The sequence below is a fragment of the Epinephelus moara genome, chromosome 17, assembly GCF_006386435.1.
Source record: "Epinephelus moara isolate mb chromosome 17, YSFRI_EMoa_1.0, whole genome shotgun sequence".
In the NCBI taxonomy this organism is placed as follows: Eukaryota; Metazoa; Chordata; class Actinopteri; order Perciformes; family Serranidae; genus Epinephelus; species Epinephelus moara.
In genome coordinates, this window is record NC_065522.1 from 12,252,939 (window position 1) to 12,278,457 (window position 25,519).

Below are 25,519 nucleotides of genomic sequence, written 5' to 3' on the forward strand. Positions count from 1 at the left end.
TAGTCGGCGGTGGAGGTTTCTGTGAAGTGCTGTTAAGTTTAGTTGATTCAAAACACACATTAAACATGGCTTAATAGAAACCGTTTCAAACACAAGTACACACATTGGCTTAGCACAAGCTGATGGCATTTTACATTGTATAGCTTAGCCTAGTGGCCAGCGATCTTTCCCTCTTCTCATATAAAACCAGGGACAACAGCAACATTTAACAGAGGTAACAGCACTAATATGGCTCCATTACAACTCACAAAGTTCACTGACAAAACAACTGTCCTGTATTAAACACGTTTTCCAAACAAATATGACATGCTAACGTTATTAGCGCCAGCCTATGGCATTTTACATTGTATAAATTAGCCTAGCGACGAGCGGAGATTTCCTCTGCTCACATGAAGCCAGGATAAATCCCGAAGTATAAATCCCTGAAAGATAAATCACACACAAGACTTAAAATGCCATTTTATGGAGGCTTTACTGTCTTTACAATTTATTGTTTCTTATCTGTGAAATAAAAGTACATACAAGCTTTGTTTCCCTTAAGGGAAATGGTGCCAGTATATAGAAACAGACAGGAGGTCTGCGTCACCGCGACGCGTAGTTACAGTTTTGGGGAGGTGCATGTCAGGCTACGGTGTAGGTTAGCTATGGCACTGATTCAACGCAGAAGTATAAATTAACTTTAAGGATGAACTGATTAGATGTTGGTGGCCATAGGTCAAAGGTCAAGGTCACTGTTACCTCGTCTGTCTCATTTTCGTGAACACGACATCTCAGGATGCCTTGAGGGAACTTCCTTAAATTTGGTACGAACATCCACTTGGAATCAACAATGATTAGACTTTAGTGGTCGAAAGTCACTGTGACCTTGCGTCCATCTTATTCTTGTTAATGTGATACCTCAACACCTAGAAGGAATTTCTTCAAATTTGGCACAAACCTCCACTTGGATTTAAGAATGAGCTGATTCGAATTTTATGGTCAAAGCCACTTTGACCTCACAAAACATGTTTTTGGCCCAAACGCAAGAATTCATATTCAAATTATGACAAAATTTCACACAAATATTTAATAGGATAAACTCATGACAATTTATATCAAAAAGTCAACTTCACTGTGACATCATCATGCACTGCAAAAACGCTTTTCTGGCCATTATTCAACATCATAACTCAGGATCAGGAGGAGAGACATTTGGTCAGGAACTGAAGATATAAATGACAAAAATAATATATGTGTGTAAAGCATTTATGTTTTCAACTTTCAACTTGACCGGTTCACTGAGGCATCCAACAGTGAGTATTTAATGTAGAGGTGGAGCTCATTTGAATTATTATTTATACAGTTGTTTTTCACAGTAATGCATAATTTTTAATCAGCTAATTATATTTTTAGGTATAAAATATACATTTTTGTGATTTTTTTTTTTGCAAATATAGTAAGGTAAAAAATACAATATGTCCCTCTTGTAGTGGAGTAGAAGTATGACTTTTCAGAAATGGAAATACTCAAGTGCAGCTACATCAAAATAGTACATATACTTACATCCCACCAGTGTGTGGCTGTTAAATAAATGAAGTGGCTACAATATCTGCTTCTGTTCAAGTGGCCTACAGAGTAGAATAAAATGGAAATACGTTACTAAAGTACAGGTACAGGTACAGTATGTCTACTTGAGTAAATGCACACTAACACATACACAGTTGTCGTAACATACATCTGTGTCGGTGGGTACCTGTCATACGTCACTGCCCTCGAGGCACCTGCATACTGTTGTCAGCTGTAGGAATTCCGGCTAGATGGCAGCACGAGAGAGCTGCGCGAGCCGCCGCTTATGTCCGGGTGTTCTCGTGCCTGTCTGCAGGTGCGCGCGCGCGAGGATGTGTGTGTGTATATACAGCCGGGTAATTTGTGCTCGAGCAGATGTAGCTAATTTTCGAGTGCGTCGTCCTCCAGCTGGACAACATCAGGATGTCTGCGGAAATATTGGAGAAAAAGAAGACGATAGACCTGAGGAAGAAGCACGTAGGGTAAGATAACCGACATTTTGCAGTTGTATAACGCTACAAAGTTTATATTAAAGATGACAGGCGTTAAGTTATAGCAGCATAGCAGCTCTGTATTTGCCTGTAAACGTTATTACATAAAGTAGTTGAAACTTTTTTTTTTTAACACCAAACTTTAAAGAATTTGTTTCTGAAATACAATGTATTCATTAATTAGTTCATACATGTGTAGCTAAGCAGCTAATTCAATAGTACACATATTAAGAATGTGAATGCTTTATCAGTGAGGTTAAAACATACAATGTGGTGTCTGTAAGCTGCAGTAGTAGTTAGTATGTTTCCATTACAGTGTTTTGCTGTTGCTCATGACTTATATTTATAATATATTTACTTGTGTACAACATAAAACCTGTTAAACCAGGGTGAAGGGCACACCTTTACCTTTACCTAAGCTTCGTGTGTAGTGATCTTATCTTAACTTGCACACATTAAAATATCAATATTATCTCCTCCACAGGCCATCTTGTAAGATTTTCTTCAGCCATGACCCGATCAAGATTGTGCGAGCCAGAGGCCAGTACATGTATGATGAAAGGGGACAGCGCTACTTGGATTGCATCAACAACGTGGCTCACGGTCTGTACATCAGATCTATTTTTACACCACATCTATGTCATGGCTTATAACAACGTAGACAAAACAAGAACAGAGAGTTGTTCTCTCTCGCAACGTGTTGTGTTAGGTTTGTGTTCAAATATGCAATCAAAGCTTGAGGTGTCATATCTGAAGACGCACTTGACATGACCTGATCTGCTCTACAAAGTTGTCACGTAATGTGCACCTAATTGGGAGTGACTAAAGCACAGGCAAAACAGGAATATATACAGGATATCTGGCGCACCACATTGACCATTCTTTAATTTCAGCGTAACCCCCAATTATGTGCATTTGGTATTAGTTGTCATGGTATGTTTCGACCAGAAAGTGCAGTCAGATGCCTGAACGTGAGGACCAGTTCTAACCCTGTGTGCACCCTTTTCCTCCTTTTCTCAGTGGGCCACTGTCACCCGGATGTGGTGAAGGCAGGAGCTCAGCAGATGGAACTACTCAACACCAACTCGCGTTTCTTGCACGACAATCTTGTGCTGTATGCCCAGAGGCTGCAAGCCACACTGCCTGACAAGCTGTCTGTGTGCTACTTTGTCAACTCTGGGTATGTCCAGATGTCGTCACACTCCTCAAATGCCAAAAAGGAAGATTAGCCAGACTTGTTTTTTTTGGGTGTGGGTCAGTAGGTTGTTGGCGAAGGCACAGCAGGTATATTGACTGGCATTATATTCATGTCTTCTCTTCCATCTACTTTAATTACTTGAACTTCAGCCTTTCCCCATTAGGAGCGATATATTTTTGCTAAGTTGCTGTAATGCTATAAAATGTAAGATAAAAGGGTATAGTCCAAATATGTGTGGCTATGCTACTGTAATCAAGAAGGGGAAAAAAACAACAGTTGTCTCAGCTGACCATCCTGCTCATCTGGATTTTCAAGTATGATAATTCTCCTGAATTAGAACAACAGCAATATTAGTCTACCTAATAACACTTTGAAAGTGAAAAGTTCCAGCTCAGCCTTCATGGGCCATGTCTAGACTTCCACAGAAACAATCTACAGTATTATATAATGCATGTCCAGCCCTCTCAGTCTTCCTAATAGTCATCAAACTGCACCAGTCTGGTGTGGTTACTTATTTACACCACTTGCTGGAGTTCTGCAGTGTGAACAGGAATTATCTGGTCAAGGGTAATAATGTTGTAGATAACGATCCATATACACTCAATACCAGACTGCATACGTGTATTTATCAGTCACGGGGAAATAGGTGCCTTGAGAGAAGTTATAAAACAGACAATACAGAGACGTTATTACTTTTTCTAAGGTGTGTGTGAGATCTGGGATGAACTGGAACACCTCAGGGACTGTTCTTTATTTATCAGAAGAGGGATGCGTGACCCTCTGTTCCTGTATAATCCCACCAAATGTAGGTATGGAGCTAATGCAACAAGCAAACAGCGCACTTCAGCAGAATATGGCTGCATGAATGCCATACACAAAACCAACAAACATTAATAAGCACACACATGCACACAGCAACATGTGTATTTAATGACTGTTTTGCCAGAATAAACAGTTTGGAAAGTATGTCTGAGCCTTTATACACACACAACAGTGACAGCAGCAGCCAGAATATCAGTAACTTGGCATGGTGGCTGGTCTTAGATTTAAAAAACTTAAAAGTTAAAAACAAAATGCTGGAGAAAAAACCTTTTGCAAGCACACAGGAGTGCAGTTTTTTTTTCCGGATCTGTTTAGTGCAAACGGTTTCTATTTGGTTACATTTTACATGAGACGTAGAAAAAAGTGATTATGATCACTATTTTTTTTAACTTAGATTTGAATTTTTTTCACAGTTTCTAGCTCTTTTAAAAAAAGAAAACATGCCTTTTTAACCCACTTGCAGGTTTTGGACTTCTGATGTTAATCAAAATAAATAGAAGAAAGAAAAAAGATTCCCGCACACTGTTGCCAAACTTGCAAAATATCTAATAGGACAAGGCAGCTATGTTTTGGTCATTACAACCTTCATCAGGCAGACCGAAACATAGCTGCCTTGTCCCATTAAATATTTTGCAAGTTTGGCAATAGTGTGTGGGAATCTTTTTTCTTTCTTGACCTGCTAAAGTTTTTTCCTATGCACCTGTTCAGGAGACTCTTCAAAGGTGTGCATGAGCCAGTTTTTTTTTTTTTTTACTTTTTTTAAAAAATCAAAATAAATACAAAATACGACCATTTAAATTCGAATATCCCTCCCCTTAGTAAAATCAAAAAATGTAACTCCCTTACTAGTGCTTAAAAAATAATAAATAATAAAAGTGTCTCACCCGTTTTTCACCACCCCCTCCCCTCTGATAAATAACGAACTGTCCCTTACTAACAGTGTTGCCAAACATTCTCATGGACAAAACTGAAAAGCTTTGCCATGACTTTTAAAGGACCCGTAATAATTTTTATTTTTCTTGCCCCACTTGCCTGGCATTTTTTTAACATATCAGATTCAAACTCTGTTCACTATAATTTAAGATAGCCGGCATACGTGGAAGAAGAGAAGGAACACAGGGAGAAAAGAAAGAAGAAACAATGTTGTCACACATCGACACTTACTAGAGCTATGTTACGTCATCAGCTACAGAAAATAGGTTTGCCGTCCTGTTACCTTACGTGGAAGGTTATCCACAGAAGGTTTCTGACACCCTTTTTTTTTTTTTACACAACAAAATTCCTTGATGCCTCCAAAACTTTCAATGATTTTTACTAGCTCCATGACTTTTCCAGACCTGGAAAATGTGCAGCATAGCGACATATTAATGCCCACAGTTTTGGAATTAAATATTTAACAATCACATATGGATATTGTGTTGTGTGTCCACATTATGCCGTTATTGTGGCTATCTAGTGTAGAAAAAACAAGTCAAAATGGAGGCCATGTACAGTATGTACATGTTGCCAGCTCTTTTGTTTTGCAGTGTGATTCCATTTTCAGCCTGCAAAAGTGGTGTAGGTCGCTAACTTGAGTGGTTTATGTGTCAGAGGTTGTGGGATGGGAGGGATGTCCCGATGTGATCTCAAAGATGGGGATCAGGGCTGATTGAGGCATTTTTTAACTGATTTAAATGAGACCCCAGGACTCTGTATGGGTAGATACTCAATATTAAATGACTCAGGTATGAATCAGGAGCAAAAAAAACTTGTTTGGGGCATCCCTAATTGAAATAGCTTCAACATCTCACTGAGATTTTCAAGCGTACTTCATCTTTACACTCCATTACCAGTGTTTATAAATAGGTGTCACTTCATTTGCCCTCACATTGGGAAGTAAAACATCAAACTGTGACTGACGTACTTGTGACACCCATGGCTTCACCTGTGTATTTTGTGGTGACTGAGTAACTTAAAGTAACCCTTGCCCCTTTCAACTTCAGCTCCGAAGCCAACGACCTGGCCCTCCGACTAGCATGGCAGTACACAGGCCACAAAGATATCATCACGTTGGAAAAGTAAGTGTTACTGCCCGGTCATTGTTCAAAAACACCTGGTACGGTGCCAGACAGGCAAAATGAAAGCATGCAGATAATGATGAGTGATGAAAGTCCTTTTGTTCAGTGTATTTCTTATGATATACTTCTGTATGGTGAAAATACTTCTGTCTTCAGATATCCATGTTTTGCACGCTCCACATGATATTGTAGCTAAGATGATTTGGTCCATGGCCCGTGTTTGCTTTGTTTGCAGTGCGTATCACGGCCATGTCTCATCGCTCATTGACATCAGTCCTTATAAGTTCCACCACCTGTCAGATGCTGAGCGGAATCCATCTGTCCATGTGGTGAGTGCTTTTCCCTGTCTGCCTGCATGCACACTATTGAAACACCATGACTCAACTTGTACTCCTGGGTGTTGACAAGCTACTGAGCACGCACTCATTGCACGGGGATTAAGGTGTATAGATTAAGGTGTGTGTGTGTGTGTGTGTAGAATAGTCAGAGGCATGAAACACCAGTATTTTTTTCTACATATTCTGGAGGGCAAGGTGCAACCAAAGTGCTTTTGAACAGGAGGCATTTTCTGGTGACTTGAGGTACAAGAGTTTTAGCTTCCCCCTGAAAACACTTTTTTTAATCACAGAGGACAGCGAGAGGAAGGGCGGCGGATTATTATTAACCAGATAGCCCAGTCCTGAAGACCAACATCTCAAAACTACACAACTTACTGGCGGCTTTTTTCCTTTTAGTCAAAAGCACTCATCATGATAAGATGCTTCGAGAAATACAGTGATTTAAATTCTCCTGCACAATCACTGAATCTCTACCTGAGGAGAGCCTCTGGAATGAGGCAGAACAGGAAGGTTATGTCCTGGGTGTATGCCCGAAAATATGCACCATAGGCAGCCATGTGCGAGATTGGAGCTATTTTTCCAGCTCGTCTCCAGGAGTTGAATCGTAGGCAAATCATATTTCGACACTGTCATAATTTAGAAAATTGTGTGTTTGTAAAATGAGTTTCTGTTTCTGTTTTTTTAAATCCCCCGTCCATTCCAATAGAAGGGGATCTGAGTGTCACTGGAAATTAATCAGATTCAGTTTTCTAATAATATAGTTAGCTTTTAATGTATCCTATTGATTATGTCCACAGGATATTTATCTCAGGAGGTTTTCGACACACTGTTTTCTGGAGATACTTGAGAAATTAAGGATATTTTGAGTAGTGGTGACAAATACAACACAAAATATATGTATATACAGTGTGTTTTAAAGCATCACACTATTCGTTGATATGAGTTAACTATTCATGAAAAATAAATAAACGCGTGATTTTTGTTGTAAAATGGTCTCTGAAGACCTTTTTACTTGTGGTTTGATTCTCTGTCCACTGGAATGGTCAGGAAAAAAAACACAAAGTATTTTAATCAGTGCATTTAGAGTAGAAAGCCACCGTTACAATATTTTGTATGTGTTTGGAAAAAAAAATTGGGTTCTGAAGGGATTAAGTGTGACTCATACTACAGACAAAAAGTCAAGCTGTATGTATTTTTTTAAATCTATTAAATCCCCCACTTTATGGAAGTGTTATACAAAATAATTGTTGGTGTACTTCTATACGTGTATGACTTTGAGGTTGTTGGAGTGAACAGCCTGTGAGCAGACAAGCTAAAATTATACAACCTCCCTGCATTGTGTTGTCTGTGCACTCTGCTCTTTTCCTTGATGGCCTTGGTGAAGCTTGATATGGCAGTCTGTGGAATACCCAGCTCTAGTGTCACATGCCAAAGGTGTGGCAAGTCAGTCTGCTTTGCCAGCTTGCATATTTTTTTCATGATCGTAGACAGTCAGGGATTAAGCTGCGGTTGAAATGCTAGTCGACCAACATTGCGCACAGTCCAGGGTGAAATGTAAACACAAAGATAACTTTCACAGACATATGTAAAATCATAAACATATCCGCAGAGTATACTGTTTTGGTTGTTACTTTTAGAACTTAATGTCACAGGTGTGTGAACAGGAAAATATGCAAGAGCTGTGTCAGCAGACGTCATAAATATCTCCTTGTCATTGTTTTCTGAGATGCTGCTGGACTAGTCTTGCAACTGTCTACAATTAATTTCATTTTCTCGGCTATTTTTGTTATGCATTGCATTTTGGGACAAATCTGTCCGTCGACACCACTGTCAAATATTAAGCAAATTTTGCACGAGTAGTGACACTTTGCAGTATCTCTCTTTTTGTGCCTGAATGTGACTCTGTGTTCGTAATAATCTCAGTGTCTCATCCCCTATACAGGCTCCTAGCCCAGATGTGTACAGAGGCAAATACAGAGCGGACCACCCTGATCCTGCAACAGCGTATGCAGATGAAGTCAAAGATATGATACACAAAGTCCATGAAAAAGGAGGCAAGGTACAGTTTGTGTTTGATATTGCAGACTTAATTGAAAGAGAGACCTCAGAAATGTCTAACGTATGGCCTCACGTGTTAATTGCTTGCTTGTCTTTTCAAAGGATGACTCTTTTTTAAGGAAATGGCCCTAAATTACAGGGGAAAAAGTCATATATGATGTGGCAGTTGTTTTGTTTGTCGCCCTTTTATTTATTAACACCCATTCCATTTTCCACCTTCTCCACTTTCTTTTCTTTTCTCCTCTTTTACCTTTTCTCCCAATTCTCAGGTTCAAGCCGAGCACTCTGGCTTTTAGACAACATGTGGAGGGGACTCTTAGTGTCCAATCTTTGTTGGCAGCCCAGCTCTGCTTCCAGTGGCCAGTGATGCAGGATTTTAGTTCAGGGATTATAAAGAAAGCAGTTTGCAATGGCTGTTTGTGCAGATATGAATCTACAGAAAGAAACCCAAACAGACGACGACTGGAGACGTACATGAATGTGATTAAATTTTGCCCTCCTCTGCTCTCTGTGTATAATAACTGTGTACGAGTGAATACACTGGCAAGATTTTTCTGCTTTACTTCACCGTGACCGACAGTAACATGCTCATGACGGAGGGAGATCTACGGGTCAAAGATGCCAGAACTCCTCCTCTTTTCCAGTTTATCAGTCTGGCTTTAGATTGATAGCCCTGGTGTTTTTTCTCTTGTGCAGATTGCTGCTTTTATTGCTGAGTCACTGCAGAGTTGTGGCGGGCAGGTCATTCCCCCCCTGGGCTACTTCCAGCAAGTGGCAGAGTATGTACTCAAGTTATTCCAGACATTCATTCACGCTCAGTCTCAGTGCTTGAAAGTGTTTTTACTTACTCTTTTATGCAGAGCCGTCATTCTGAAATGACAAACTAGCTGCAGAACATTTAAAGAATCTTCTTTACATGGCTCCAGACTGTGCCACAGTAGTCAAACCTGTCTGGTGTGTTAATGCATTTGTGAATGTGTGCCTTATTTAAAGAATGAATAACTAACTTGAGTTTCTCTCTACACCTTTGGATTTTTCTGCCCCTCTGCAGACATGTCCACAAAGCAGGGGGCATTTTCATCGCTGATGAAGTCCAAGTGGGCTTTGGGCGCATTGGCACCCACTTCTGGGCCTTCCAGCTTCAGGGACAGGACTTTGTGCCGGACATTGTCACCATGGGAAAGCCTATTGGCAACGGCCACCCCTTGTCATGTGTGGTCACGACCAGAGAGGTGGCAGAGGCCTTCATGTCATCGGGAATGGAGTATTTTAATACAGTAAGAGCATTATGGAGAATAATGAGGAACTGTGCAATTAATATATTGAAAAAAACCTTTATTTTGTGCCAAACTTGTGCAGAATTCTTAATATATGGTTTAAGTAAAGGGCACATTTTTGAATTATCATGTAGTTATTGAGATCTGCAAAAAAAATAAAATTAGAAAAGCAGATTTCGGAGAAATTCCCAAGTTGACCAAAAATGGCAGACTAGATCCCCTCATCCTTGACATGATGCTCTTGTCCATATTCACCAGGCGCATCGACACATCTGTTTTCCACATTATGGGAAAAATACATTCCATCCAAGATTTTCATTGAGAACCTCAGATTACAGCTCTTTCCTGTGAGAATAGTCGGGTGTCTGTTGGGGCGATAAGTTCAGCATAACCAAAAAGACTGTGGTGACTAAGTCTGTCACATATTTAATGCATCAAACTGTCTCACAGCTCTGCCCTCAGTGTACAGAAGCTCCCGATGATCAATCAGCTGCGTGAACGTAACCTTGGTGTAATCTTTCCTCCACGTTTGGGTTTTGAATTTCTCAGTTTGGCGGTAACCCAGTGTCGTGTGCCATCGGTCTGTCTGTCCTAGACGTGATTGTGAAAGAGGATCTCCAGGGTAATGCCCTGCGTGTGGGGCGATACCTGACCAATCTGCTGGAAAAGCAGAAGGAGAAGCATCCACTGGTTGGTGATATCAGGTATGCAAACAAACACACACAGTTACAGTATGTGCTACAGCTGATTAGCTCTGTGTATGTCCAGTAAAGCTGATCCAGAGCACTGCTGATTATATCTGACTGATACCAGCATATGAATGTCATGTTTCTGTAATCCCTGGACCGACATGTAATTCAGTGACTCCACAGTTAGACATAATGAGACATAGAGATGTCTGCCTTCTCTTCAGTATAATTCAACTAAATGATGAGATGGCACTCGGCTTGTGAGGCTCAAAACGATGATCATGATCCAGAACATGTTGCTTATATTCCTGAGATGTAAGCAGAGGTCAGAGATGACTAAACAGAATGTCACATCCTGCAGGGGGCGTGGCCTCTTTGCTGGGATGGAGCTTGTGAAGGACAGGTTGAAGCTCACTCCAGCTACAGCAGAAGCCCAAGAAGTCATATATAAGTAAGTGTAAGTGTGAGAACTCAGAGAGGCTGCTTAGATTATACTGCCCTGCAGCATTCACTGTTGTCTGCTGAGAAAACTGCAACCATGTTTCCTCAATTGTGTTTCGTAAAGAACACATATCTCATATCACCACAAAAAGCTTATACACTTACAGTGGGGTAATAAAGTTAAATAATAATACCTGCATCGTATGTACTCAATATTTGAAAGTGGGAGCCTATTATAGCCTTTCAGTTATTTAGTCATGACATCTCATTTATGTAGGTGTTTCATGTTCAGCTTTTGAAATCAAAATGCTGCAATTTATAGTATTTGTAGTTATTTTTAAGACACCAAACAGTATCCGTTCAATCATATTAACCTTGACAAATGGTTCTTCCTGTTCGTCATGGGTGAAAGGTGTGTTTATTGATGACATTACAACAGTGTCGTTGGAATAAACGCTCATTGGAGTCTCCTAATTAACAACATAATTTGCAAAATGAATCACAGAATTTTAACGTCACAGAACTTTGTTTAAATGGACACATTCACTCATCCAGCTATCTCAGCTGCAGGTGCTCGGCATCACAAGTTATTAGTTCTACTAATGTTTGGGACCTTTATCAAGAGTGTTTCGAACTCTTTCACAGCGTACATTTTGCCATGGCAGGAGAAGCACAGGTGTGATTAATACCATGAGTTAAGGCTGCAGGAGCCATCGTTAGTGTTATCAGTTCCACCTGTGCTTCTCCTGCTATGAGCAGTCAGAATGTCTGCGGTGAAAAACTTAACCACGTCGTTAAATTGATACACAGTGGAGAATAATTCATATTCTCTCCCAGGCTAAAGGAACAGTACATCCTCCTTAGTGCTGACGGACCTCATCGCAATGTGCTCAAGTTCAAGCCTCCCATGTGCTTCACTACAGAAGACGCTGACCTGGTGGTGGGGAAAATCGACCACATTCTCACAGGTACGTCCCATGTTCCTGTTTCTTGTTTTTCCTCTGTGGTGTTGTGTCATCTTTCTGGCTCGTGCATTATTTATGTACAAGGATCAAGGTGTGGACCGGTAACCTGCTATCGCTGAACGAGCTCTCAATCGTGTTACTGTGTCTGTGTTTCCAGAGCTTGAGGAAGCACTGGGCATGAAGTTGAACAACACACTGAGTGTAGAGAATGAAAGCAGTAAAAGAAAGGTAAGTGTGACTCTGTTTCCGAAATTGTATCGTCTTAAAACGTGAGAGAATTCAATAAACTCAAAGGGCCAAACAGAGAGAAAATCAATGTATGATAGACAACCACAACACATGTCTACATTTTCTTGATTTTCCACCCTCACTGATTTTCAATTCAACTTGATCTCTTCATGGTTTTATCTCAAGCTGCCGGCTGATGAAAATGGACACCAGTATCACAGTGGGTTAGAACACAACAAAGGGAGCAGTCGAGGAGCTCCTCAACAAACCAAACGCCTCAGGACATAACGCTGCCTCCGAACAGTCAGAGCTGTGACGTAACAACACTTACGCTTTCACATAGTTAAAGAACTGGGATCAGACACTATAAAGACAAAAAAAAAGTGCCTTTACATGTAACCTAATGAAAAGTGTTTTTACATTAATAACGATAGACTGTATATCTCTGAGATAGCAGTGTCTTCTCAGGTATTTTAATTTCTGCCAACATTAACTTGACCATGATTTTCAGGGAATTTAAATGTTAATAAATCAAATGGTATTATGTTAAAACATTCAATTGTTTTCATTGCTTATAAACGTATCCCAGCAGTTTGTGGTTAATAGTATGTTTTCAAGTTTGACTTTCTGTCATTGAAGGTTTGTACTTAAATGGAAAGAAATAAGAAGATGAATATCTTGTGGACAATTTCAAGAGCCACTGATAAATGATAAGATGAATGAAGAGGGGAAATGAAGGAAAATATTTGTTGGGTAACACTTTACTTGAAGGTATCTACGTGACACTGTCATGAACTTGTTATAATCATTATGTACATGTCATAAACGTTTATGACTGATGTCATTAAGTGTCATTCGGTTTTTGTAATGACAAGTTGACATTGTTTGGGTTGTCTTGATTATGACAACTTGACATAAAGTGACATTAGCAGAAGTTGTCTTTGTCATGACAAGTTGACATTAAATTTGTTTGGGATGTCCTGGGATAAGATAAGATAAGATAAGATACACCTTTATTGATCCCATAACTGAGAAATTCCAGATGTCCTTATAATGACAGCTTGACATTAACATAAAGACATCCTCTGGTAATGTCATGCTGGTTAATGTCAACTTGTCATAATAAGGACATCCCAAACAAATTTAATGTCAGCTTGTCATGACAAAGACAACTTCTGGTAATGTCACTTTGATTAATGTCATGTTGTCATAATCAAGACCACCCAAACAATCTCGTGAACATGATATCACAGGAACGCCACAAGGGAATTCACTCAAATTTGGGACCAATGTCCACTGGGACTCAGAGATGAACTGAGCAGATTTTGGCGGTCAAATGTCAGTGTGACCTCGCAACACATGTTTTTGGCCATAGCTCAAGAATTCAAACGCCCACTGACAAAATTTCACACTAATGTCTAACAGGATAAAATGAAGTGATTGATTTTATATCAAAAAGTTAAAAGGTAAACTTCAGTGTGATATTATAATGTTTTCTGTCCATTATTGAAAGCCGTATCTCAGGAACAGAAGGGGAGACATTTGGTCACATACTGAATTGGTAGGTTGAAGATGTGTGTGAAGCATCAGTATTTAAGAATTTGTGGGGGGTTTTCAGCATCATCCATATTTTAAGTATCGTCTACCGTCATATGGGTGTGGACAGACATGGATGTAAACTGTAACTTGACTGGTTGGTGGATGGAAACAACCGTAAGGCAGTAATTATAGTTTTGTAGATCCAGTTTATACTTCCTGATTGCATTAGGCATTGATTAACAATCAGTCTTTGCCATATGTTTTATCTGTGGAGAATCTGATGCACAGTATTAGGACTAAGGGAACTACAGCTGTGAACTGCATTTCCCATGTGTATCTGCATGACAGCACAGGTGTGCTTAATTTGATGTCATTATAAGCTCTGGGATTTCCTTATGTCAAAGATTTGATTTATTGTCTAGCGAACAACAGCGACCATTAAATTCTTGCATTGGACTCAAATACGCAGTCTTCTTTCTTCCCATTTATTTTTGACTTTTTGGAATCTCTTGTCATAATTTGGGTGATCTTAAGTATTAAGACTTGCTCTCTAGCAATATATTTAAACTGCCTTGGATAACTTGAAACACAATCTAGACAGAGAGAAAACAAAGACAGTGGAACATGAATAATGGCGAGCAGAGTCACATCTTAATAAGCTACTAATAAGCAGCTTTCAACACCAGTTATGTTGTTTAATGTGTGTATCCATGCAGCTGGAAAATAAAGATTAATCACTATTCACAGTGCAGACACTTGTTCCCTCCCTCTGAGTCTGAGGAAAGACAGGTTTAAGAGGTGCCACAGCCAATTACCTATTGTCAACAGATGGTGTTTTTAGCCGTGTCAGCATCTTACACTGTGTGTAATGGGGTGTACTACACGCACCGCTGAATCGAATAGTAACAACGATGTAGAACTGTGAGGTACTTCTGAATTTGATCTCAGGTAATAAAAGACCAGAACAATACGGCTGTTGATATATTGCTTGTGTCAACTCTTAATAGCTTTAAAACCTGGCATTAACTTAAGAAGCAATAATTATAAGCATCTAATAACATTTGCGCTCAGGATGCATAACCATATGAAATCACATTAGTGTTAAAAGCCTCCAAATTTGAGGCTCATGACTGTCCGGTGTTGCCCTGATACTGGAGGTTACACCTCAGTGCAATGCTGCAAAGACCAGAAACACTACTCCCAGGTGGAGTTATGACGCCACCTTCTGGGGGGCAAATTACAATGCCTGTGAGAAACACATCTATCCATTGGGTATGCAAACAGCCATACACAAAACGTACATTAATCCTTGCCCAATGTAGTTCTTGATATGTTGATGTAGACTGTGTTTATAATGGACAACAGTATATACATGAAGACTGCAAAGAGCTCTGAAAAGAAGATTTATTTCAGGTCCGTGTACAAAAATGCAACTGTGACAAGGCTTTTTCAACGATTTCTTTACAAAAACGTACAACTTAAACATCAATCCGACTCGGCTCAAAATGACTCATACAGTGCTAATTTTGATTTCATATCTGTATCTCCATGCCAACAGCGTTCAGCTACTTCCTTTCCTTTTTCTTCTCCTGTGGCCGAGAGAAATTTCACCTGCTGGCACTTTTAACTGAAGTTAAATTTCTCAAGTTTGCTACAGATGCACAATACTCAGTGATGTATTTTATCCTCTGCTGCATCTGTTTGTTTGGAAATGAAAAAGGAAGTCGCTGAACACCAGTGAGACAGAGCCAGTGCAAGACTGTCAGTGCAGCCAGGTCTAATTTCTTGAGCAAGCTCAGTGCTTGTAGTCCTTAATGGTTGTTAATAATATCAAAAGGTTGCGTTCATCCTCAATTTTAGTTGGGTTTTGATGCATTTGATGTCCTGGGTCCGTCCAAATCGTTTCAAGTGCGCTCTCTTTGTCTTTAGCCCATGAGGTATCCTCTGCAAAGACAAATGTATTTGTTTAGACACCATGACTCAACAAATGTCAGTGTACTGCAGCAGGATTGCAGACTGTAGGACAGATTTGTGTTTGAATAGGAAATATCACACGTGCAGGTTATTTCTCAACTTTAATTAACTTACGGCAGCTTCATGCGCATGAACACTCTGGCCATGAAGAAGCTGAGGAGCACGCTGACAAAACCGATGAAGAGCAACAGGAAGCGGTTGAGTTTGGGAATGTTGGGTGCGTTGGAGCGGTCCAGGATTATAAAGCCCAGGCCTCCCATCGTGAAAAGGAAACTGGAGGCCAGTCCTTCCATAATGTACTGGCCGTTTACTCTGAAAAACAAATGTTTTCATTTGCTTTAAATTGTTATGTGTTAATTTGAGAATGACATGGCTATCATCAAATAGCTCTTTGCTTCAGCTGTGGTTTGTTGAGATGCTCACAGTGTTTTGGCTGACATACCTGTATGCCAAAAAGGCCACTGGTCGCTGGTGTCCATGCTCATCAGTCATTGAGCCCACACTTGGAGGCTCCACAATAACATCATAGATGATACCTACAATACATGGGAAGTATGAGTAGTAGTCAGACTATAAAAGAACAGGACTGAAGTCTGAGTAGCGTCACAGCTCATTAATCAGAAAGCTGATCGTTTCAGATGCAGAAGAGCTACTAAATCTGACTAACAGCGTTAGTGCTGCTAACCTCTTTTGACTTTTTGATTGTCAAATAGACCAAAATGCAGTCTGGTGCTAGCTAACTGTAAAGTTAGCCTAACTTACTCTCATTCTATAACTGCATTAATGCTAGCAAGCTATTTTACCAATGCAACCAAAGCCTACAGTGTCCGGCATTATTTCAGCCTCACATGAATGAGCTTTAACTTCTTTATCACACACTAAGACTATGTAGATTTATCGTTAACAAGCTAGCAGCCTTGCATTGATGTTAGCTTAGCAGAGCCATTTACCTCCTGTGATGAGAAAGTAGGACACGATAACGACCGCATACACAGTCATAGCCGACGGCATATGCAGCCATGATGGTTTCTTCAGTTTTATATTTGGGCATTCCAGCACAGTGAACGGTATACTGTATAATACCTCCATGGTTTATAGAGAGAAGTTGCCTATCGCTACAGGACAGCTGCTGCCGCTGGGCGAGATCCGTCTGCGCAGCGACTATGTTGACGTGTCCCGGAAGTACTCTTTGTCTACGTTCTATCATTTCTAAAAACATTTAACAAATAAATTTTTATATGGTGATTTTAATATGAAATGCATTTTCAGCAAAAATATTTTCCTGATGGTTTTACTAAACCTATGATAAATTATTTATCAAATTAAAATTCGGGTGCGCGTAACGTAAATTTAAAGGGACAGTACATAGGTCTTCGAGAGAATCACTTTCTTTGATACTGCAGTCTTTACTGTCTTTTCCTATGTATGTGACCACAACCTTCATGAGTTGAGCAGTTTAATATATTTCATTGACTTGGTCCAGTGCAGTATCTGTAAATGGTTAATACTGTAGATAACACAAACATATCAGTTTTCAAATGGCTTGCTTTTGATTTTCAGCTGTTAATCATAGCTTGATATTTACCTAATGCCAGCTCATATACTGATTCACATCGATAATTATTCTAATTCAAATCAGAGCTTTTCCAATCTTTGCAAAACCATAACATATCTGTGTGATGAGATAGAATCAAGAAACCACATTTTCGTTGAGTCCCTTTTAAATCCTTCGGGGATTCATCCACACTTCGGTGTCCATTCCAGGAAACAAATTTTCTAATAGGTCAGGTGTCATGTTTTCTGACAAAGCCAGTAAAAATGTCGACATTACTCTGCATTACTACTTGTCACTTAAAAAATAACCCTCTATTAAACTAGTGTGACACAAAATCTTTAATTGTAGCCCATATCGTATTTTGCCACATGTAAAGCTTCATTCAAAACGTAGAATAATCATTTTCTTACAATCTTAACATTTTTAAATGGTATTTCTTCAAAATATCTGCAACAAACCTTAACCGATCAGACTCAAGGCTCTCAAATATCACAAACCTCAGTCATACAGATGTCCACGTTTTCAATTAAATACACCAAGGCATTGCATGGATTTGTTTGTCATTTTTTATTGTGGCAATACAAATACACATTTTACTTAGATTTCTGGCTCTGTGCCTGCGCCTTGAGCACCTTGACGACGATCTTCTGCTCCTCAATCAGGAAAGCACGCTTGATCCTGAGGGTAAAAGCAAGAGAGACAATTTAGACTCAGCTTTAGCCATTTAAAACTCACACTGTTTCTCAGGAATGATGTGAAATGCTTCTTACCTGTCACGCACACACTTGGCGCACATGGAGCCTCCGTAGGCCCTGCTGACGTGCTTCTTGGTCTTAGAGAGCCTCATCAGAACCTGAGGTCTAACAGCCCGGATCTACGAGACACAGCAAAATAACTATGAGACCACAGTAGGCAACGTGTACTGACTTAGAGAATAAACAAAACCCAAATCAGGTAAAGGTTCATGTAAATATATTCAGATGCAGTGGAGCAGCTTACAGTCTGCATGGTTAAAAACCAAACTTCAGACTGTAAGCTGCTCAATAGAAATGACAAAAAAATGTTTTCAAGCATCCTAAAAAAGATGGACGATTTGAGCAATGCACTAATGACAAGTTTATACTTCTATGGTCGCAACTGTAATATCTGTATGACGTCTTACAATTCAGTGCGCAGTTATGATGTGCCACACTTTATACTTAAATGTTCCTAAATCAACACGACTGCTTGATTGTGACCTCAAGAACATAATGTTGCTTACATTGCTGTGCTCTTCTGCTTACAGTGGTACATTTTGGATTCAGACCTTAGACCACAGCGAAACCTTTATGCACAGATTAGATGTACGGTAAGAACCAGTTCACAACAAGCAGCTCACCAATCGAACAGTGCTTATTTGTGAGACCTTGTTCTAAAGCCAACTATTTAGAGCACAGATTTCATTAAGGTGCCTTGTTATGTTTTCAAGTGTAATATCTTAACTTACCATCTCCATGCAGGAGATTACACAACTCCTTTTTGATTGGATCTCATAAGGTCACATTCAGATACCTCCAGCCTTTCTTTGCCATTTCTGTTGTGACAATTATGGACTGATGAACATTAATTTTCACGTTAATTCACTAAGCCTACTCTTCAGTCTTAAAGTTGGGGAAAATGTTGAATAGCAAGAGGCAGTTCTAGTACTCCTGGCTTTAACCTTAAGGATGCAAAGTTTGAAAATAAAAAATCATCAGTAATGCAGTTTAAGTTTAAACCCTCACAGTGATGACTTAAGATTCTTCCAATTAACTTCTCTTGTAAAGTTGACATGTTTGAGTATTAGTATGTTTTTACACCATTATGCTCACAAACAAAGGCTATCATTTCATTACAACAAGCCCAGGGAGTTGTGTTGATATTGTTGCAGCAATTGAAGCATTTGCTTGTGACTTTACAGGCTACACTAGGAACATCCACCTATATCCAATGCAGACAACCAATTTAAGTGAAAAAGTCACATTAAAGCTATAGTCTGCAACCCTAATGAAAATAATTTAAAACTGTCACTATATCCACACAGCAGTACATGAGGTGCGAAGAATAATCATATTCCTTTGCCACCTCATGTTGCTTCTAATGGCCTTAATGCATGTGAACAACCAAGCAATCAGAGCAGCTGTCAATCACTGCTGGCGAACTACAGTCAAACTAGGCAGCACTGATCAAATACAAATCAAGATGTTGTTGTTGCCCATTACTCAACTTACTTGCACGTTTTCAGAAAAAGATTTAAGCATTTTGTTTTTCTGTAAATTGAGAACACTGGTCCAGTCAGTGGGTAGTGCTTAGTACTTTGGTTGATTATTTCTAAAACGGCAGTCAGATCACAAAACTCATTTTACGGCTAAACAGTACACTAAAATGTTTCTGAAAACAAGTGAGAGAGAAACATGCGATGCAGTAACAGAATTTCAACTATTTGATCACAGTTGCCTAGTTTGACTGCAGTTCAAAGAAACTGACATCACTGAGACAGGGCTTGACGCTAACTTTCTTCCCAAGGAGCACATGTGCTTCTACGTTGAAAAAGTAAGGAGCGCACAAAGAACTTTAGGGGCACAATGTAAATTGATCAAATAATGTGTTTTCCGTAATAAACGTGATGCAAATAGACATTTACAAGCAAAATTATTTAATGAATCTGTATAGAAAATGTACAGAAAGGTAAAATCATCAAGTTTTGAAAAAGTATTGCAATTTAATTTTGTCTTTAATGTTATTATCTTATATATATTATCTTTGCAATATGATTATCTTATATGATGTTAGTACTATCCTAAAACATTCTCCAGGTCCTCTGAAACTCTGCAGGACTTAAGCCTCTTTCACACAGAGCTTTCGCTGCGCCCACCGCAGGGTAGGGTGCAGAGCAAGTGGAGAGCAAGGTGCGCAAGACAGGATTTGGGGGAGTACAGGCTCGTTCAGGAGCTACAGCTCCATGGTGACCGCTTCCAGGTCTACTTCAGGCTCTTCTCTGCTATTGGACATGCCGGTGTCGTCACAGCGCGTTGCGGTGAAATTAAAAAAAATTCAATTGGCGCGCAGACGCTGCGGCATCAGCTCGGCGGCAGAACGGTGCGCTCTTGCGCCGCGGTAGCACATACACAGTGAATGGGTTTGTCGGCGGAGGTCTGCGCTTTGCGCGCTCTGTGCGAAAAGGGCTTTATTTCCATACTGCCCAGCAGCGGTACTGTGGCGAACGGTCCCTAACTGCGGGGAGAACGGAGCAGGCTTCACCGGAGGTCCGCCGCTTTTCCCGGTCCCTCGTCTCCGCTACACTTTGACTTATTTCCACCCAGCCGACAGCCTGGTCGTGGAGAACGGTCCCTAACTGCGGGGAGAACGGAGCAGGCTTCCCCGTAGGCCCGCTGCTTCCTCCACACTTTGACTTATTTCCACGCTGCAGACAGTGGGACTTATATTCAGACAGTGGCTTGGAAAACTGCCCATAACCGTGTCACACGGGGAAGAGGGAATGCGGCTGGAGTTCCTCCAACATTTGCGGTTAGATTACCACATTTTTTTTATTGACAAAAATACAGGCTGCTTCGGCTGATTTTTTTATGCGCACATGTGCCCCTAAATATTTTTTACAGTTCGCATACACCTATTTTTAGTCGCAAATGCGAGTGAAACGCTGGCACTGTCGAGCCCTGCTGAGAGCTGCGTTCCAGACTCCTCAGCTCTGATTGGTTTACAGTGCACAACTGTAAATTATAGAAGATGCAATTAGAGGCAATAGGAGGAGGGGGGAACTAGGGTTGTGCCATATCATATTATTCAAAATACTATCAGTGTAACTTATATGATCAAAAAAATCATTTTGCGATACCCACAATATTTCAACTTGACATACTGACATCATACCGTTGCCCACGGCAACATCAAGTATGGCTGAAAAGTGACATTATTACTGACTCCACCGTAGATCTAAGAAGAGAAGCAACTTCAGTAGTATGAAAGTAACTGAGGCATCATTATGCTGAGGCGTCCTGAATGTCCTATGAACAGCCCCAGACTTCTGAGACTCTTTTAGCAAGTTACCGCTCAGAGGAAACTCATTCACAGACTACACTTTTCTGCACTTGTGGATGTAGTGACAGCCAATATAACCAAGTCTTTGTATACGAATGTTACCAAGTGTAGCTTAAAACTTCCAGGTTTGTGTGGGGAAAACAAGAGAAAACTGAATTCCCTACTACAGCTTGAACTGTTCTGCGGTAAAGGATTTGAGAGGAATATCAACCATGCCTACTGCTTCTTGCTGTTATTATACTGATGGCAGTATAGGCATGCACACTTTTCCTGCATGCACCAGTTCACCCAGGAGAGATGCCCCATACATACAGCTTGCTGAGGCAAGTAAAGAACATTCACCACACTATAATGTGTTTACTTACACCACGCAGTCTTCCTGGGCAGATGCCACATGCCGACTTGGGAGCTTTGCCGACCTTCTTGGTGTACAGGTACACAATACGGTTACCAGGCGTCCGGGACCTGCAGGACAGCACGGTAACAATATTAACGTGCAGCTACAACACTGATGGGACATAAATGAGGATGATGTCTGTCAGCTTCCCAAGCAGGCGACATAACAGAGTCAGCGTAGAGTTGGACTTACAGTCTGGTTTTGTTGGAGGCGGTGTTGTAGGACAACCTACGACGGTAAGTGAGGCGCTGCACCATGATGAAGCTGAAAAGAAATACAACGTTCGGTTAATGTTGGTACATGATGCTAAGATGCTAACTCTGCTAGCCGTGCTGTCTAACGACTCAAGACGTGATTTACACCGGCTAATATTGCCGTTAATTTATCAAACACTGACCGAATTTATGTGAGCTAACAACTTCACTTGAAAAGAATATTATTTATACTTAAATTCAGCGTAAAAACATAAGTTCAGTGTAGCTGTTAGCTATGGCAGCTCTGCTATATTCAGTTCAGTCTTCAGTTAGCGGCCTTGTAGACCCGGGAACGACATCTTAAATATGTCTCATAATATCCACAAACACATCAAATTGTAGCATTATTAGAGACAAAGACTTGTTCTTAGTATCATCTTTACTCGAAATCAACCATATTTTGTTCTACAACGTAGGATTACAGTGGATAATAAAATCATAATGTTTCAGAGAAAAGCAGGGCGCCGCCATACCTGCTGTCGCCGTAACCGGAAGAGGAAGGACCAAGGCGGAAGTTAAATGTTAAAGTTTCTCCATGCCGGTTATTTCAAGACCGCTGGCTCTTATTCTGCCTCCTGCTGGTGTTTCGTTTTTACTACGCGCGCACACACACACACACACACACACGCGCTGAGGTCAGTGTAAAAAGTAATGTTTATGGGGTTTATTTTGAAATAACATAAGCCAATAGCTCATTTTACTTTGAAATAATTTGCCTGCGAGCACATTTACAAAGCAATGGCATATAAAACATAATAAAGGATATAGATTTACAATAAAAGAGTAAAGAAACAAAGATACAAAATGTAAAATTAATTACCAAATGATTTACAATTAAAAAATAGCAAAAGTGTAGACAAGGATTATTTTAAAAATTTTTTTAAAAAAAACAAACAATTGCGGTCATTACAGGGTAAAGTAGGCAGTGTAAAAAAGGAAGGTTTTCATCATCTGAGTCGTAGAAGGTTCATATTTTATAAGCATTTCAGAGATTATATTTGGGCGCTGAGCCCCAGAATGGTTTATACATAAGCAGCAAGATTTTGAAATCAATTCTCTGAGTGACAGGTAACCAGTGTTGGGATTTTAGAACTGGAGGAATGTGGTCATGTGGTCCTTGTTTTTTGTCAGGACATGGGCAGCAGCATTCTGAATAAGCTGAAGTTGCAGAACAGCTTGTTTTGAAAGTCCTACAAACAGACCGTTGCAGTAATCTAATTTACTGGAAATAAAGGCGTAGGTGAGCCTTTCAAGGTGTTGCTTTGACATTATTCCTCCGACTCCAGCAGTGTAGGAGGCAGATGACATGACAGATTTGATCTGTCTTTTTCTCCATTGTCTTATCTTTGTTGAGTTGGAGAAAATTTTGATGCATCCAATCACTGATTTGCTACAGTGACACAGATGGTCTACAGGTCCAAAACCACTTGGTGAAAGCGATGTGTATATTTGTGTGTCATCTGCATAATTATGGTAGGCTAATTTATTACAACAAATTAAATTAGATTGCAACAAATTAAACAAATATAATGTGAATGATATTTTAAAAAGTAATTAAAACTAAATGACACTAAAATATCATACATAGCACATACCTAATATACCACAAACATAGTCTCTTTAAAACCATTTGCAAACTGAATCAGCCTACTGTGCAATAACATATATAGGCTAGATTTCTATGTCTTTACAGTAGCTTAAATACACTATCGTGTAAGGTGTGTACGATAAGTAAAAGGTGTATATAGTACATATATATTTTATTATATTTTATCTTATTTTAATTTTATTTATAACTAACTAGTAGTTTTGGAATATTTTTATCCTGTAGTTATTTTCTTCTTTTGTTCCTCCTGCTTTTGACTCTTGAGCTGCTGTAACATATGTGTTGTAAGTCTTAGCTTATCTTATCTTATCTTATCTTAGCTATACAGGCTAATGAAGATTAGCCTAAATTTCTTTGAAATCGGCCTAAATAGGCTACAGTTTCACTTGAATTAGCATTTCACACACCATTTATTCAAGTTGTGTTGCTTGCAGATTGCAACAGTGTCGCAACTTTTTTCACTTTGATATGCCCTTTTTTTTTATTGAGTGTCAAGGCCCAATTAATGGACATCACCCTGTGATTCAGCTCTTTTTTCAAAACACTTAAACATTAAAAAGGAAAATAGAGCTTACATTCTACAATTCCAAAATGTGCAGCCTGTACACTTAATAAAATAAAAAATGTTAACTAAAATGTGCCTCATATGTCTACGGCCTGGCCCATTTTCCTCTACATCTTCTCATTATCAGTGGCTAGTCCTGAGTCTCCCGGATTCCAAATCCAAAAAAAAAGGAAAAACCTCTGAGGAAAATAGAGACTTTAATAGTGCATGGACAGATTTGTTTACTTTCACTGCCAACACTGCAAAGCCAAGGTACCAAATAATCGTAAATCGCCCTCTGCGAGAATATAAATCTTCAATGCTCATTTTCATCATTTCATCATTTTGACCTATTAGTAATAGGCTGATTTATAGGCTGAAATAGGCCTGTGTTTTCTTTTTGCCCCAAACTCTGCTGTTGTATTCACTTGCCTGCTGACATGGCTTATACTGGCCCACCTAAATGGATGAGTGCAGAGTTTATTTCTCCAAATCCACGATGGGGACAAGATAAGATAAGATCAGATAAGATAAGATACACCTTTATTGATCCCACAATTGAGAAATTCCAGTGTTACAGCAGTCAAGGGTAAAGAGTCAAATTAAAGATTTCAATATCTAAAAACTTAAAAAACTAGGCATGTCGAAAAAAGTACCAAAAATACAAGAAACAGCAATAAATAATACCAGGGAGCAATGTGAGTACGTGTCAACCAAAAGGGTTATATTTGCAATGTAAATTCAATGCATGGATTGTCCAGTAGATGGCAGCAGTGGTTTGCTAGTTGAAGGTACCTGGTAGTTTCTGTGGCATTGTGAAGTCTGTCCTTCAAACTTTGGGACCAGGATGCAACTATCCAAGTATATTGTAATAGGTGCACATGTGCCCATGCTAATCCTCTTAAAGCATTATTATCAAACTTATGTAAATAGGAGCTCACTTAAAAAAATTAGTTATAGAATATGGGAGGGTCTTTGTTAAACTGTGCTTAAAACTTCTATTAAAGGTCCCATACTATGCTAATTTTCAGGTTCATACTTGTGTTTGGGGTTTTGACCAGAACATGTTTACATTAATGTTTAAACACATTTGTTTTTCTCATACTGTCTCCTTAAATTTTCCTGTATTGACCCTTTGTCTGAAACGTTGTTTTAGCCAGACCCCCATGAACACTGGTCAGCCTTGCAGCCATTATTTCCTGTTGACAGGTGACCTCAAACTTCAAACAAGGTCAGTTATGCTTTGATCTACAGTGGTGTGAAAAAGTGTTTGCCCCCTTCCTGATTTCTTACTTTTTTGCATGTTTTCCACACTTAAATGTTTCAGATCATCAAACAAATTTAAACATTAGTCAAAGATAACACAAGTAAACACAAAATGCAGTTTTTAAATGAAGGGTTTTATTAATGAGGAAGAAAAAAATCCAAAGCTACATGGCCCTGTGTGAAAAAGTGTTTGCCCCC

At 39.6% G+C, this 25,519-nt stretch overlaps 3 protein-coding genes across 3 annotated transcripts; 1 reads left to right on the forward strand and 2 right to left on the reverse strand.

Annotated features, from left to right (window-relative positions):
* Positions 1–1,881: 1,881 nt before the first annotated feature.
* On the forward strand, positions 1,882–14,110 carry etnppl (ethanolamine-phosphate phospho-lyase). Its single transcript, XM_050066764.1, has 13 exons — positions 1,882–2,027; positions 2,521–2,639; positions 3,057–3,216; positions 6,039–6,113; positions 6,349–6,442; positions 8,394–8,510; positions 9,206–9,288; positions 9,561–9,786; positions 10,336–10,490; positions 10,837–10,926; positions 11,754–11,884; positions 12,039–12,109; positions 12,296–14,110. Exons 1-13 carry the CDS (start codon positions 1,969–1,971, stop codon positions 12,395–12,397), a joined length of 1,482 nt encoding a protein of 493 aa, XP_049922721.1. The 5' UTR covers positions 1,882–1,968; the 3' UTR covers positions 12,398–14,110.
* A 928-nt stretch (positions 14,111–15,038) lies between these two features.
* Positions 15,039–16,799, reverse strand: ostc (oligosaccharyltransferase complex subunit). The gene is made up of 4 exons (XM_050066773.1): positions 16,573–16,799; positions 16,065–16,158; positions 15,737–15,934; positions 15,039–15,592 (listed from the first exon to the last, which is right to left on the reverse strand). Exons 1-4 carry the CDS (start codon positions 16,709–16,711, stop codon positions 15,574–15,576), a joined length of 450 nt encoding a protein of 149 aa, XP_049922730.1. The 5' UTR covers positions 16,712–16,799; the 3' UTR covers positions 15,039–15,573.
* Positions 16,800–17,725: 926 nt separating this feature from the next.
* rpl34 (ribosomal protein L34) lies at positions 17,726–22,452 on the reverse strand. The gene is made up of 5 exons (XM_050066774.1): positions 22,379–22,452; positions 21,844–21,915; positions 21,620–21,719; positions 17,948–18,051; positions 17,726–17,855 (listed from the first exon to the last, which is right to left on the reverse strand). Exons 2-5 carry the CDS (start codon positions 21,906–21,908, stop codon positions 17,771–17,773), a joined length of 354 nt encoding a protein of 117 aa, XP_049922731.1. The 5' UTR covers positions 21,909–21,915; positions 22,379–22,452; the 3' UTR covers positions 17,726–17,770.
* Between the last annotated feature and the right edge of the window lie 3,067 nt (positions 22,453–25,519).

Coding starts and splice junctions, on each gene's coding strand:
- etnppl (XM_050066764.1), top strand. CDS start 1,969: ATGTCTGCGGAAATATTGGAGAAAAAGAAGACGATAGACCTGAGGAAG. Junction 2,640..3,056: donor CATCAACAACGTGGCTCACG/GTCTGTACATCA, acceptor TCCTTTTCTCAG/TGGGCCACTGTCACCCGGAT. Junction 3,217..6,038: donor TGCTACTTTGTCAACTCTGG/GTATGTCCAGAT, acceptor TTTCAACTTCAG/CTCCGAAGCCAACGACCTGG.
- ostc (XM_050066773.1), bottom strand. CDS start 16,711: ATGGAGGTATTATACAGTATACCGTTCACTGTGCTGGAATGCCCAAAT. Junction 16,159..16,572: donor CTACTTTCTCATCACAGGAG/GTAAATGGCTCT, acceptor CATGTATTGTAG/GTATCATCTATGATGTTATT. Junction 15,935..16,064: donor GTGGCCTTTTTGGCATACAG/GTATGTCAGCCA, acceptor TTTGTTTTTCAG/AGTAAACGGCCAGTACATTA.
- rpl34 (XM_050066774.1), bottom strand. CDS start 21,908: ATGGTGCAGCGCCTCACTTACCGTCGTAGGTTGTCCTACAACACCGCC. Junction 18,052..21,619: donor GCCCAGGAAGACTGCGTGGT/GTAAGTAAACAC, acceptor TGTGTCTCGTAG/ATCCGGGCTGTTAGACCTCA. Junction 17,856..17,947: donor GCCAAGTGTGTGCGTGACAG/GTAAGAAGCATT, acceptor TTTTACCCTCAG/GATCAAGCGTGCTTTCCTGA.